The sequence below is a fragment of the Tursiops truncatus genome, chromosome 3, assembly GCF_011762595.2.
Source record: "Tursiops truncatus isolate mTurTru1 chromosome 3, mTurTru1.mat.Y, whole genome shotgun sequence".
Taxonomy (NCBI): domain Eukaryota; kingdom Metazoa; phylum Chordata; class Mammalia; order Artiodactyla; family Delphinidae; genus Tursiops; species Tursiops truncatus.
In genome coordinates this window covers 145827940-145843615 of record NC_047036.1, presented here as the reverse complement: position 1 = coordinate 145843615, position 15676 = coordinate 145827940, and the positions used below count along the sequence as shown (strand labels likewise).

Here is a 15676-nt window from a genome sequence, read left to right as displayed (position 1 = left end):
GCCTGGAGGGTCTGACTCTGCACTACTGGGGTGAACCCTGAATCAAAAATCAGAAGACTGGGTCAAGTCTTTGTGTCGCCCCCCTGACCTTGGGCAAGTCACTCATTTGTAAACTGGGGGCAGTGAGTGCCCTGTTGGCTTCTCAGGGGAGCTGGGGGGGAGAATCAGAGCAAGCAATGTGGACCAGAAAAGGTTTTGAAACCAGCCCAGGATGGTACACCCATGAGGGGGTAGTATGAGTATCATTATCATTTCGTTGTTTTCTTCCTTCCCTCTCCCCTCTTGCTTTCCTGCAGCCTCTACCAGCAGGAAGGCACTGTGCAGGCCTCTCTCCAAACCCACAGTTAGTGACTCCCTTCTGGTGTGGCTTGTTAGACCACATTTCTCACAGTTTTCGGGCCCTCAGCCCTTGGCCCTCCAACTATCTTGGAGACCTCTCTCTCCCACCCCTGAGAATACTTTATTCCCTAAGGGGAAGATTCCGGGGCAGATAACCCAGCTGCTTTCCTGACAAAACCCAAAAGTAAATAAAGGAAGATTTACTGAGTACCTGCAACTTGCCAGGCACCTGAAATGTTTAACAGTGACAGCAACCCTGAGAATTTTTTCTCATTTACTTTTGATGAAAGCAAGGTTCAGAGGGGCCAGATGCTTAGGGCATGCTGGAGAAAGGATTCCAGCTCTGGGCTGTCTCACTCACTGGGAAGCCAGACCTTCTACTCCATTCTGCACACCCTGCCAACGGGCAGGTCCTTCTGATGCCCAAGTCTGTGGCTGTCTGTCGTGGAGGCTGAAGCCAGGACTAACAAGTCCTGGGCTGGGAAGATTACCTTTTCCTTCAGGCTGCCTAGGATCTTTCAATCACCAGAAGAAATGGAGACTCTGGGGACATCGCTATTCCTGGCCCCTTCATCCCAGCCCCACTTCAGCCTCAGAGCACCAGATGGGCCTGAAGGAGGCAGTGGGCCGAGGCCTTTGTCTGCAACCGGTGCCTGCAGAGGGCAGTCTCTGATGTGGGCGGGAAAGGACGCTGTACTTGGAAGTCAAAGATGCCGCTTCCAGCGGGCACCACCACCAACCGGGTGTGATCTTGGACAGGTCTCATCACTTCTCTGAGCCTTGGCTTCTTGGTCTGTGAAGTGGGACCATATCCTTACCTCACTGCTGTGTGGGCGGGATAAATGAGTCACCCTGTGAAAGTGCTCTAAAGGGAAAGCAGGGTGGGACCTGCTGCCTGATGTGCAGGACTCAGAGCAATCATAAATGTGGGTTCCCTTTCAAGGCGGTGGCTGCGGAGCGGGACACTAAGCGCCGGGCCCTTGCAAGCACGGGGCCCCCTGCGTGCCCAGGCGCTGAGGTTAGGGGCGGTGGGGCGCATCCTCCCCCTCGCGGCAGCTGAGCACCGCCTCGGCTCCTGGACCTCATGGTGAGGCCCAGGCTGAGGGTCCCGCGGCTCGTTTGGAGGGGCGTCTGCTCCATCTAGCGGCGCATGGCGAGCAGCACCGCCGCGCGCACCCAGCTGGCCAAGGCCTCCCGTGTTCCACTCACCCTACGTGGGCTAGGGAGTGCTTCCGAGTCACACCGGCAGCCTCATCTTCGTTCCGCATCTCCCATCGCTCACCACGTCCTCTGCATTGTCCTCCAGGGGCTCACACTGGCCCTTCCTGGTCATTAGTTCCTTGGTCCACTCAGCCGCCACTCACTCCCCATGGTTTTGGTCAAATTCACTGAGGTCCCCACCATCCCTCCCAGAGCTGGTCCCTCTTCGGCCTCTGGAGACACCCTCTCTTCAGCTCCATTCCTGCCTGCATCTCCATCTTCCTCGGAGCCCTGTGGCTGTCTGCCACCTCCAGAGAAAACCCCTTCCCCCAGACTGGCATCTGAGGCCGTCCCCCTGGTAATCCCAGCCTGACTCCTCACCATCCCCATCTTGACCTGTCTTCCTGACACCCGTCCCTGGCTTCCTGACACCCGTCCCTGACTTGGGGTCCCCTTCTCCTGCCTGTGGCCTCTCCAGGTCCCACCTCTGCTGGGAAGCCTTCCAGACTACTAGAATCCTCAGGGGTGCCATCCCCTTTGCGTGAACAGCAGTATGGGGGTGCTGCTGGAGTCAGAGGTGGCCAGGTCGGGGGCAAGCACAGAATGACTTTCTGTGAAATGACTTACATTAGGCATTTAGAATGGCTAAACGTTGTTATGGCCATTATTATCATTATTAAATTCTGTATCCATTAATTACTAGCAGTGACCTTGGGCCCCTGATTTCACTTCGCTGAGCCCCTCCCATCTGGAAAATGGAGATATTATTTTTATTCCTATCGCAGAGGATCTTTATGATACTAAATGAGGCGCTGTACAGAGGTGCTCGGCATGGAGGAGGTGTTCAAGAGACACTAGTCCTCTCCCTTTACTCCATGCTCTGGCCGCTCATCAAATAATCCCTTTTCATAGTTCCTTCTTAGTTAACCAAAATTATTCTGCCTCTCTGGAGCAGAACGCCTTCTTCCCAGGGGACTTTAGTCTTTTCTCTTAAGGCTTTCAACAGATGGGAGGAGGCCCAGTAGTTATGGAGGATAGTCTGTTTTACTCAAATTTAAATGTTAATCACCTCTACAAAATACCTTCACAGCAACATCTAGATGGGAGTTTGACCAGAAACTGGGTACAATGGCTTAGCCACGTTAACACATAAAATTAACCATCACAGTGGGCTAACACTTATCATGTAAGGAGTTTATAAGCTCATCATCTTATTCTTCCTCTGCCTCCCCGTACACCTCTCTGCTTCCTTTTCTCCATCTTTTACTTATTTTCTAGCAGCCGGTTTAGTGCCTCTGTTGCTCTCTTCAATAGAATCCACAATGGTCCATCTTTCTCCATCTCTCCCCAAGCACTCCCCTATTCTGTGTCAGCATGGCAGTGAGGGCCTTTGGCTCCTTGGACTGGGCAGGGAGTGGGGGGCTAGGAGACAGGAGGATTGGGTACTCTTAGTTCCCAATCCTCTGCCACAAAATCCTGGCCACCCCTCGGGTGTTCTAGTATGGAGAAGGGGCCTGACTTGGGCTTTGGGAGGGGGGTGGAAGCGGTGGACTGCATTTGTCAGGCTTCCTGGTGGGGGTAGGGAGCGATGTAATATAGCTGGAGAAACTTGGCTGGAACAAAGTGGCCAGAAGACAGACCAGGGAAGGTAAGATGATGAAGCTTGTTCATGTAAAGTGCTTCTTGAGGAGCGGAGGTCCCAGAGTGGTAGGTAAACCATGAAAGCTGTTGGTGGTGTGGCCTGGGATCCCAGACCAATTTTTACATTTTTTTCTTTTTTTGGCCACACCGTGTGGCATGTGCAACTTCCCTGACCAGGGATTGGACCCGTGACCCCTGCAGTGGAAGGATGGAGTCTTAACCCCTGGACCACCAGGGAAGTCCCCCCAGACCAATTTTTAAAAACATCTGTAAAATATAATTGACATACAATAAACTACACATATTTAAAGTGTATAATTTAATATTTTTGATGTATGTATATACTCATGAAATCATCACACAATCAAAAAAATAAATACATCCATCACCCCCAAAAGTCTCCTCTCACCCCTTGGTGATCTCTCTCACTCCTTCTCTCCACACTGACCCTCCCCAGCCCCAGACGACCACTCATCTGCTTCTTGTCACTATAGATTAGTTTGTGTTTTCTAGAATTTTATATTAATGGATGTATACAGCATGTATTCTTTTTTGTCTGGCTTCTTTCATCAGTATAATTATTTTGAGATTCATCCATGTCTATCAATAATTCATTTTTCTTTATTGCTGAGTTGTATTCCATTGTATGATGGATACACCGCAGTTTGTTTATCCACTCACCTTGTGATGGACAGTTGGCATTAGCCTGGTATATTACCACCACTTTCTAGTGGGGAAAAATGGTCATAGAATTTAGGACAGAGGTTGTAAATTGATGACTTCTGAGCCCAATCCAAGCTCAATCCCAATCTTACACTTGTTTGGTTTGGTCTGCCTGGTGTTTTTAAAATATTGAACTACTTGCCAGAATATAGAAATTCGGAATTTTAGGGACTTCCCTCCTGGTCCAGTGGTAAAGAATCCGCCTTATAATGCAGGGGACCAGGGTTCGATCCCTGGTCGGGGAATTAAGATCCCACATGCCGCAGGGCAGCCAAGTCCGTGCGCCACAACTACTGAGCTCGCAGGCCTCAACTAGTGAGCCTGTGTGCCACAAACTACATAGCCCATGTGCTCTGGAGCCCGGTGCCACAACTACAGAGCTCACGCGCCCTGGAGCCTGCATGCCACAACTAGACAGAAGCCCGTGTGCGCAACCAAAAGTCCTGCATGCCTCAACGAAGATCCCATGTGCTGCAACTAAGACCTGATGGAGCCAAAATAAATAAATAATAAAGGAAAAAAAAAGAAATTCGGATTTTCAACTTTACTTGAAAAAATTGTTAGGTCTAACACACAGGGCCCAAATTCCAAAAATATGGCAGCCGTCCCTAGAGCTGTGATATAGTTTCCTCCTTCACACTGGGTATATATTCTTTGGTTTTCAACTCATTTCTTTAGTCTGCTTTGCTCTGTATACACATTGAACCTAGCAGTTCCTGTCTTAGTGGTTAAGTGCAGCAGTCAGAAAGTCCTGGGTTCAAGTCACTCTATGACTTATTAGGTATTTGATCATGGTCAGGTTATTTAATCTCTCGGTAACCTCATTAGTAAATGGGAATAATAACAGAACTAATTTCAGGGTAGTGAGGATTAAATGTATGAGAGTATGACATAAGTGTTCTGTAAATGATATTTAATATTAGTATTATATTATGGTTGCAAAGTATCAGTAGGTGGCAGAGCAGTGTAGTGGATGTGGCACTGGTCTGGGTTTCTGAGTCCAGCTTTGCTGCAACCCATCTGTGTAGCTGTGGGCTTTGTTTGCTCCATCTGTCTTATGAAGGAGTGGGGCTGGGGTCAGTTAGCAAGTGTCAAGTTGCAAGTTACAGGAGGTTCAACTCAAACTGCCTTAAATAATAACAAATGGGGCTTCCCTGGTGGTGCAGTGGTTGAGAGTCCGCCTGCCGATACAGGGGACACGGGTTCGTGCCCCGGTCTGGGAAGATCCCACATGCCGCGGAGCGGCTAGGCCCGTGAGCCATGGCCGCTGAGCCTGCGCGTCCGGAGCCTGTGCTCCGCAACGGGAGAGACCACAACAGTGAGAGGCCCGTGTACAGCAAAAAAAAAATTAAAAAAAAAAAAACAACAACGAATGAATTTATTGATACATACAACCAAAACACTGGCAGGACATGTAGCTTCAGGTGAAGCTTGATCCAGCAGTTCAGTGAAATCCTCAAGGAGTCCATTTGTTTTCATCTCTGCCTTGACTTCTGTGGTATTATGTTCATCTATAGGTTGACTTTCCTGCAGGTTACAAAATGATTGCCTCTATGTTCCAGGGCTATGTGCTTTTTCATTCATGTCCAGCAGGAAAACTAGGGACTTCGTTTCATCGTTCTCTGTAAACACCCTAAAATTCATGATGATTGCACTGGCTTCAGTCTTAAGCCTACCCCTGAACAAATCACTGTGACCAGGGGCATGGGAGGTAATGATTAGCCTAGACTAGGTCATGTGCTCCATTTCTAGAACTGTGAGTACAGTTAGCTGTCAGAATCTCATGGGTCATCAAAAGTCCACTCAGTGGGGCTGGCTACTCCTGAGGTTTTCCCCTTCTCTTCAAGATCTGGGTTTTTTGCAGAGGTGGTTGAGGTCTGCCAATTAGATTGGGCCTTATTTTGATGTGAAGGGACTTATTTCAGCTCCTCTAAGAAACCCATATGGGCATCTTTGTGCATGTTTCCCTTTAGAGGAAGAGTAACTTGGCTTGAATTCACGGACTTGTTTTCATTGCTTTAGTTTTCACGACAGCCGCTTTCTAACACCTTCTGGTGTTTGTATATAATTACAGCTAGTTTTAGGAATAGGTGGAGAAGGTCTTCATGTTCTCTAAGAAATGGAGCTGGGCATGGATTTTGGAGTTTGGCAGGCTTTTAAGCCCACTTCCAGCTGTTGTGGGCAGTTTCCTCCGTGTCTCTGGGCATCCTTTTTTTCATCCGAAGAATAGGTGCCTAGGATACCTACTTCACAAGGTTGCTGCGAGATTCAAGTAGGATCTCACCATAGAGAGCCTGGCGCCAAGCAGTGGTCCCCGGTCCCATCTACATTTCCTCCTGGAAGCCTCTCCAATGGGCCTTGCTGGCCTCTGCTCAGAGGATTTATTCAGACATGGGATGTTAGAGAACCACAGGATTGGTCATGATGGGATTCTCCATTTCCACAACAGATCTGATTTCCTTAATGGAACAAGAGATAGAATCTCAGAAGCCTGAGCAAGAAGTCACAGCAAGCCTAGGCCCATATTTTGTATAAAAGCCTGGTGATCTCCCCCCCCACACCCCTGAGATCGCATCAAGCTCCGCTCGGAGGAGCCTTCCCTCCCCACCCTGTCTAAAGCATCCTCCCAAGTCACCCCAGTCATTTTCTATCACATCACACTTTTGTTCTCTTCATGCCACTTTAACTACCCCAAATCATTTTATTTGTTTTCTGTTTCCTCCCATTAGAAAATAAGATTCATGAGAGCAGGACACATATCTGGCCTATTCATTACTTGTTTCAGGTTAGGTTCCTCTAGAATCCAGCCCTGGGTCAAGCGTGTGGGATTCAGTAGTTTATCTGGGAGGGGATTCCAGGAAGCAATGGTAGGAGAATGCAGGAAATGAGACAGGGAAGAGAAAGAGGTCAATAAGGGGTGTACTTTTGAGCAGATTACTATTGTGGGTGATTGGGGCTCAATCCCAGTGGAGAAGTCTGGGAGAAGGTATAGAGTTCTTCCTACTGCGGAGAGGGTTCTGGGGTATTGATTCACCAACTCTCATTGGTCATTGGCTAAGGGCTACTCCTGGGAAGTGCTAACTACCTGATTCTTCCTGCCTGCCCTGCCCACAAACAGAGTGGGGCTATCTTGGCCACAGTCTGTCTGTGACAGTCAGAGTGACAGGCAAAAAGTCACAGGCATTTGCAGCCAGCAGGCTTTGAGTCCACCTGTGCAGTCAGTGAGTGCCAAGCGTGTCTGATAAGTCATCTACTACACGGTTGAATCCCCATCAGCAGGCACGATGACGGACAAATAGTGACAATTTGTTGGATGATTCAGGAGGAGCAGGATCCCTCCAGGAGGCCAAGAGGAGGGTGTTCCAAGCTGAGAACCTCATTTCTCTTAATACCCCAGTTGCTGAGGGATGCATGGATTCACAAAAGCCCAGGCCTCTTTCTGTTTCTGTGCTTCTGTGGAAACTGCAGCATTTATTTTTTCCTTGTTCCTTTATTGAAAGCTTTGATGAGTGGTGGCCCATATCCTTGCAGTTGCTCCAACAGGTTGTCCTTTTCTCCCTACCTCACCAGGACAACCAACTTCCTTTCTGTTGATTATTCATCTTAGGACAAGTTTTCAATCTTCCTTCCATTCTGATTTCTCTCTGAATATCTCCAGATGCTGATTTTCCTTTCAGTATTGGGTGCCGAGGACTGAATTGGGCTTCTTACCTGTGGTCTGGCCAGGACAGGGAGAAGGGCAGCAGCCCTTCCACTCTTCTAGGGCCAGGGCTCTCCATTCTAGGTGTACACTGGAATCATCTGGGGAGCTTTTAAAGCACATTGATGCTCAGGGCCCCACCTCTAGAAATTCTGATTTAGAACCTGGGATAAGGCCCAGGCATTTGGTACTTTGAAAATTTTCCCTAAGTGTGCCTCCCCAAGTGATTTTGATATGAAGCCATGGTGGATAAACACTGGCCTAAATCTTACATAGGCATCAAGCAAAGGCATCTGAAAAGGTCAGAGGTATGTGTAGGTTCAGGTACAGCTTGATCTAGCAGCTCAATGGTCTCATCAATTTCTGGTTTATTTTTAAATTTTTTATTAAAAAAACCTCTTTGCCTTGCCTTCTGTGATTCTGGTTTCTCTCCCCTTTGGTTATCAGATAACCTCTCAGAATTCCTAAATCACTACCAACATGTCCTAGGACTGCTGTCTCATTCATGTCCAATAGGAGAGAGAGCATCTTTGCCCCGTTGTTCCCAGCGCAAGTCTTGAGATTCATGCTGTGTGGACTGGCATAGGTATCACGCCTAGCTCTGGACCAATCACTGTAGCCAGGGGGACGGTTCAGGTCCTGTGCTCCATTCCCAGCACTGGGTATGGTCCCCATTGTGGCTCTCTATGCACTTTACAATCTTGTGGGCAGCTTCTAAGGAATTCTGATGCCTGGGTTCTACACTCAAGAGATTCTACTTCAATTGATCTGGGATGGGGCCCAGGTGTTGGCATTTTTCAAAGTTCCCCAGGTGATTATGCTATGCAGCCAGGGTGGAGAACCATGGCCTAGACGTTGTACAGCCTCGGGATGCAGGTTCACACCCCACAGTGGAAAGGTCACAAGAATAGATCGTCTGCTTGGACCTAAGTATATGCCTTGCTAGGGGCCAGCCACATGTCCAGCAGCCTTAGATGACCACATGGCTGCACTCAGGAAGCTCAAATAGAGAGACAGAGCTGTGGCCTCTATAATTTCCAGCCATAAAGCAGCAGCAGCCAATGGCAATCCGATTGGGAATATTTCATCCATGCAGAGGTGTGGTGACCTGCTCTCGCTAGTGATCCACGGGTACCTGAGGCTTTTCCCTTCTCTGTATCTGTTTTCTCCTCTACTGTTTGGATTCAAAGAATGCCTTTGCCTCTCTGAGCTGACTGGAGATGAGTGAGATTTGTGGGAGGTACTCTCAGTTCCTTGGGGCAAGGCAGAATCCCCTAGTAGGAAGGCTCTAGGAGAAAGTGGGAAGAGTTTAATCTCTCTATGGAGCTGTGCTACCTTAGGCAGTTTCCCTTACTTCTCTGAGCTTCAGTGTGCAAACCAGCCAAATGAAGACTCTACCTTCCAGAGCATTCTGCCGTGAAATGAGATAATTCATATAAGCCCCTAGTGCAGCCCTTGGCACATAACAGGGGTTCTGTAAATTGCTTTTCTTCCAAGAATGCCACTGTTAGCTCTTAATCTTTTTAATGTGATGTCAGATGAAGAAACCAAGACCCACAGTGTCCAATATAAACAATCATTTGCTGTTTATAGGCTGAAGCCTCTTGATCCACTCCTGGACTCCAAGTCCCTCAGCAGGGGGTCCTGACCACCTCTTCATCTCTGTACCCCCAACCACACCATGTGAGGCTCCAGACTTTCTATACCAGAGGGTCTTGGGAGTGACACTTGTTCTGGAAGGGGGGTGTTGTGAAGAGTCTCATTTTTAAGCTGCATTTGCTTATGGTCACAGTATTCACATTTGAGTCGGATGTTTGCTTGGGGGCAGGGGAGGGTGATGTGCTACTTGGCATAGTGCCTGGCACAATGTAGGCACTAATAACTGGTGCCAAAGGAATAGGCTAGCCTTCCCTTTCAACAGCTTACCTCTTCTGCCCAATGTCGTGGATGAAATGAAGATTAAGAGTGTAAGAAATAGTTCCGTTTATTGATTAGAAGATGGTATAAAATTACAACAATTTGCAGGCATCCTGGGCTTTCTGGGAGGGTCATGCAGTGCTGGGCTCTAGCAGGAGATGAAGTGGAGGCATGGGCCACTGGGCATTGGCTCCCTTCCTGTGCATGTTAAGGGACTTGTACCACCAGCATAGATGCTAATATGAGAGAGCATTATTGTCCTTGCCTCTGGAAACAAAGGACATGTGCAGTTTGGGTCATCAGACAATGCCATGCTTAATAATTCAGTCCTATCCTACATACGTTAGGCGCTGGCTCTCCCAATCTAGTCATAGTAGATTCTAATTGTTCTGTATAATACTCATTCTTCCCACCAAAGAAAGAGAAACAGGCACATTGGTTTGGGAGACCATCAGAAGCTGATGTGCATTTGGCTCAGGTCATCTCGCTTCCAGATACATCAAGGTCTGCTGGACTTGGAGGCAGTAGCCTGGGGCACGCAAACAGAAAAATGTGCACTACTGTTGAAGCTCAAGCAGAGGGACCTTCCATAGGGCAGCAGTACGAAGAGATGAGCATGCTTCCAAAACAAACCCAGTTTCATCTTGTCTCTCTCAAGAAGAGGGAGGAGGAAGAGCTGGCAATCAGAGACTGAGCCACGTGATCCTGGGTTCCCCAAAATGTCTCTGCAGAGAATTCTTCCAAAGTGCAAAATGTGTTTCTGTCCCAAGAGTCCGCGTGTAAAATCAGAAGGAGGGCCGATCAAGGTGTTAAGTTGGTTGTTTAGTAACGTCTCTGAGAGCCGAATGGCTGTGTTCACAGTTACATGACATTTTGGAACAGCTGGAGGGACCTCATGATGTTGTCATCCTGGGATGGGAGGAGGGGGAGAAGAGGATGGTTAGAATTCTCTGAGGCTTCTCCCTGAGAAGCTCTGTAACTTCTCAGATCTCCAGAGCAAATCTGCAGAATGGGTTTCCTATTCAGATAGAACTCTGCAAGGGTATGAGAAGCAGGGAGTAAGGGGTAGGTGGGGACCTAGAAAGTGAGAAGTTCAAAGGGAGAAGCACCTTCTCTGGCTTTAAAGAGGAATTCAGAAAAAAAAAACCCCAAATTTTCCAGTAAACAAGTGAGGACTACTTCTTTTAAGAAGCTGTGGGCAATTGCATTTTTATCAAATGCTTGTTCTATACCTATGGAGATGATCACATGGTTTTTTTTCTTTTTTATTCTATTCTAGTTTACATTTTTCTATTGTATATTCTCTAAGGAGTAAGTATGGAATGTGGTAAATCCTCAAATATTTAGATATTAAACAACACATTTCTAATTCCATGGGTCAGAGAAAACTCAGCTAAAGCAGTACTCAGAGGAAAATGTAGCCCTTTAAATGCATATATTAGAAAAGAATGGTTGAAAATCAATGATCTAAACCTCCATCTCAAAAATCTAGAAAGAAAACCTAAAAAATTGAATTAAAATAAAAAAGCAGAAGGAAGGAAATAATTTAGAGCACACATAAATGAAATAGAAAGCAGACCTAAAGTAGAGAAAATCAACAAAGTTGATTATGGGTATTTGAAATCTTTTAAAAGTTTCTATAACAGGGAGGTATAATTGCCTGACAGTTAAGTATATGGATTCGGAAGTCAGGCTGCCTAGGTTCTAATCCTGGCTCTGTCACTTACGAGCTGAGTGACCTTAGGCAAGTTACTTAGTCTCTCTGTGCCTCAGTTTCTTCGTGTGTGCAATGGCATTGATCATAGTATCTACTTATAGGGTAGGTTGTGAAAAAGAAGTGAGTTAATTAATCAATATTGCTTGCTAATGTGAGAAACTAAATTGATTAAAAAACTGTTAAGCAAAGTCAAAAAAGCATGGTACACTAGGGCATGGTATTTAAAATTAGAACGATGGAGTTCAAGTTCCATCTCTATCACTTATTGTGCGTTAACCACATCTCTTAACCTGCAGTGCCTCCGTTTTCTTTAAAATGGGTATGATGAATACTGATGTTCAGCTAGTTCATAATGATTAAAGTGGGGAAATGGTTCTAATCCTGTTGGTAAATAGCTGCTGACCTGAGCCTCTCTAGCTACCTGGCTACCTGGTAACTGGTCCAGAACCCCTAGACTACCGAAAGGTCCATCAACTAACAGGTTAATACCAACTTTAGCAGGGGTTCTTTAGGGCACTGCTCCAGGGCATTGGTCAAAGTCAGTTAAGAATGATCAATCCTCAGTCTACTCTAGTTATTAAATATTTTGACTATATAGTGACCCTACTGCTCAGGGTTTTTTACATTATGTGAGGTTTACTTAATGTACCTAAAACTTGGTAGGTGCTCACTACATGTTAATAACGTCTCCCCAGCTTTCTTGCATTTGCAGTTCTTATTGGCTGGAACTCAGAGTAACTGTGCACCTTTCTGAGAAAAGGTAGGAGTATAAATGCATTTTTCTAAATTAGAGGAAAGCAATTATTTCCAGTTCAGTCTCTGGCTGACTCTGGGGCCAGTTTATCCTTTTAGCAACATCAACATTACCCTTGACCTTCTGAATGGGAATCTGCATTTTAACAAGAACTTCAAGGAGGCTGGTTTGCACATTAAAGTTTTAGAAGCATTGGTCAGGACACTTTTGTTAGCATGAAGATTTCTAGATCCCCATCCCAGATCTAGAGTCTCTGGGTTGAGGCCTGGAAATGGGCATTTTTAGAATCATCCCGGGCGATTCTTATGCACACTATGGTTTAAGAATCGCAGCTTTAGATTTTTTTTTCCAGCTACTCCCTTTGTAGTCTGGGGAGTGGGTCATCAAGCCAGAGGAAGACTGAAAAATGACAGTGTTGCCCACTTGGAAGTCTTTAGTTTCACAGAGATCCCCTCTGGGCTTTCACATCCCCCTTCTTAGTCTGTGTGGCTCAGCCTGTGCTTACCCAGGACTAGCCACAGACCAGTCCGAGGAGTGGAGATTGTTGAAATTCTGAGTTGTTGCTGGTGATGGTGATGGTGGTGGCTCTAATCTGAGAAACTGCAGGTTTCTCATTTTCTCCCTTCTGCCCCAGATTTCCTTTCCCAGATATAGAAGTTTTCTGCCCCGAGATCTCTCCTTACCTCCTGACAGGATTCAAGAAATTCGTCTAAAGTCACGATGCCATCTTTATTTTTGTCCATTTTCTGAAAGACCCAACAAGAAGCACTTTAAAGAATCTGGTGATATGCATTCCAAAACTTGCTTTCTGTTAACCAACATTCCCCCGAGAATTAGGATGGTCTTTCACTGGCCAGACAACTCCACCCAGGCCCTGGTTACAGCACTTTGACCCCCATGAGCTTCCTTCAAATTAAAAAACTTGCTGTAGATGCTCATCTTCTCATCACCAGATTATTCTGCTGACACCCTAACATGCCTTTCCCAGTCTCACTTCTAGCCTGTCCATTTGGCAGAAAGAACACTGGACATGAGAGGTTCTACTTCTGTCTCTGTCACTTACTGTGTGACCTTGAGTGAATCTTTAAGCCTCTCTGAGCCTCTGCTTTTCCCATCTGCAAAGTGAGAGGATTAGACTAGAATGAGCTCTGATGTTCTCTGATACTCTCCTGCTAGGTTAATTTTTTTTATTAGCACACCATTAAGATTTTGCCACTCTTCTATTCACGGACTAACAGCACCTACTTTTTACCAGAGCAAGGCTAAACTCTTCGGTCTAAAGAGCTCACCCCAGTTTCCAAGCCACCCTAGTCTCCACCTGATTTCCCCTTACTCCCCAGACACAAATGCTTAACACCTACACAGATGTGCTTAATGACGTCTTCTCTGTTTACTCTGATCCCCCAACCATTTTTATGGAATTTAGAGTCCATACTCTACCACTTATACTTAATAATATTCTTCCTTATTCTCTTCTGTAGTGCATACTTGTCCATTTAATGAGATAATCTATTCCTGGAGGGCAAGATATCTTGTAATTCTTTTCTGTTTCCTACCATCTGTAGTGCAGGCTTGGACACAAACCACTGCTCAGAGGCTCGTGGGTTGACTGATCTAAGTTGAGCTCAAAGCTCACGCACAGGTGTGTGCTCTTACCTGGAAGAAGACATCCACGTGCTGCCTTGGAGTATCTTCTTTAAGCACAGGATACGTGTATTTCCCCATCATGTCATAGATGGCTTTGACAATGTCCATCATCTCCTGGAGAGGGGACATAGAAGCACATAGGGTGGGAACCAGGAAGTTAAGCTCCTCTGGGTGACAGTCTGGGGCTCTTGGTCTCCTTTGAGAACGAAAGTGTTTAAAAGGAACTTCTTCAGTTGATGAGAGGGAGTTAGAAAGCAAGCTGAAGGGGCTATATTCTGGGAGCCTCCTTCCAGAGAGAGGGCAGTGGAAAATTCTCTTTGTCGTCAGAAGCTCTTGGGTAGCTTGCCTCTTCCTGAGCATTCCTCAGTGAGGGGTTATAAGTGGGATCTGAGCGGACATATTCGTGTACTGATCAGCCCACACCCCATTTTTGGAAGACCCTCTCTCCGCTCCATAATTCCTTTCAATGGTTGGCCTGGGTGGCTGTGTTTGTACCAGGTGACCTGTCACTGTGACCACAGCTGATTGGAACAAATGTGGACATCCAACTACAGAGCTGAGCCACTCTATTTTTATCTCTTGAGAAGTTTGAGTGAAGAGTTGGAGTTGGTGCCATGGGCAAACCACTTCCAGGTTTTAGCTGAGATCAGGGGAGAGCAGACACCGAAAATTATTCTATTACAGGGAAGAACTTCCATAAAGAGTAGACTGGAGCAGGTGGAGTAGAGGAGATGAGAGGAATTCTGGGAGAAAGGGAGAGAAAGAAGAGAAGTGAGGAGAGTAGAGGGAGAAGGGAGGTGGGACACGGGGGAGGACAGAGAAATATTCTCATGAGCACATGTGCACACACACACACACAAACACATACTCTCTCTCTCTCTGAGAAAAGCAGTTGAAGAAGACAGAGGTAGTAACAGGGACCAAGAGAAGCCCCGGAGAGGCAGTGTCTGAGAATGGTTACCCTATCCACTAAAACCTCCTCTGAGGTCTTCCCCCCCGCCCCGCCCCGCCCCCCCACGTTGCTGCCAACCGAACCTATCATTCCTGCAGAGGAGAGTGTGACCAACTTGATCTAAGACAATGCTGGAGGAGGGAGAGGAAAGAGAGGAATAAGAAGAGGAGACTGGTGTGACATGGGGGGAGACTAACAACTTCCTAGCTTGAATGGGGATTAAATGTGTTACGCCAAACGACCTATATCTTCTTTTTCACTTTAAAAAATTATTTTTTAGAAGACTTTTTAGAGAAACTACCTATATCTTTAAAGAAATCTCTCAGCTTAAGCTCGTTTATGTTGATGATTTTCTAGCTTTGTAACCAAAAGATCCCTTTCTACAAAGGCAAAAATTACCATTCTTGATTGATGGGGCCAGATAGATGTGACAAATTCTTTCATATTTCCTTTCTAATCTTTCATTGATATGGAATAAGTGATCAGCACATACACATTAAAATAATTAACTTGTTCTTTTTACTGCTCTATAGATCTGTTTCCCCAAGAATGTGAGTTCTGAGGACACATGCTTGATCCTTCATTGCTAAGTTCTCTGCCCCTGGCACCATGCCTGCCATGGGCTGGGAGCCCAGTCACTGTTGAGTGGCTCTGTGGTGTTTTCCTGATCACACTGACCAGAAGTAGTGTTCCATGGGCTTCCCCATCCCCTACTTGGAACGGGGGAAAAGAATGTAGGAAGGCAGTCTTGTCTTCAGGATATCTGATGGAGTGTCTGCAGAGACCCGGGGGCCAGCTTCTATCTTGGGTTCCTTGCTGCTACTCCTCATTCCATGTGCTTATTTTATTTAATTGTTTTGGTTTTGTTTTTTGACCTATTATTAATCATTTTAGACTTACACAAAACTTGCAAAAATAGTACAGAGCATTCATGTATACCTTTGACCCAGCTTCCCCTAATGCTAACGACTTGCATAACCACAGCACAATGATGAAAGCTAGGAAGGTAATAATGCTACAATACTAGGAACTACAACACTATAAACAATGCCACAAAACTATTAAACTATAGAGCTTATTCAAGCT

At 46.3% G+C, this 15676-nt stretch overlaps 1 protein-coding gene across 3 annotated transcripts in view; it reads right to left on the bottom strand.

The window, feature by feature from the left end:
- Nucleotides 1–10381: 10381 nt before the first annotated feature.
- KCNIP1 (potassium voltage-gated channel interacting protein 1) overlaps nucleotides 10382–15676 on the bottom strand; it is a 223494-nt gene continuing 218199 nt past the window's right edge. For all 3 annotated transcript variants that reach the window (XM_019945776.3, XM_019945782.1, XM_019945789.1), the window contains 3 exons: nucleotides 13648–13752; nucleotides 12675–12737; nucleotides 10382–10429 (listed from right to left, as the gene is read on the bottom strand). In XM_019945776.3, the coding sequence (XP_019801335.1) occupies nucleotides 10382–10429; nucleotides 12675–12737; nucleotides 13648–13752 (216 nt within the window). The remainder of the gene's footprint in view (nucleotides 10430–12674; nucleotides 12738–13647; nucleotides 13753–15676) is intronic.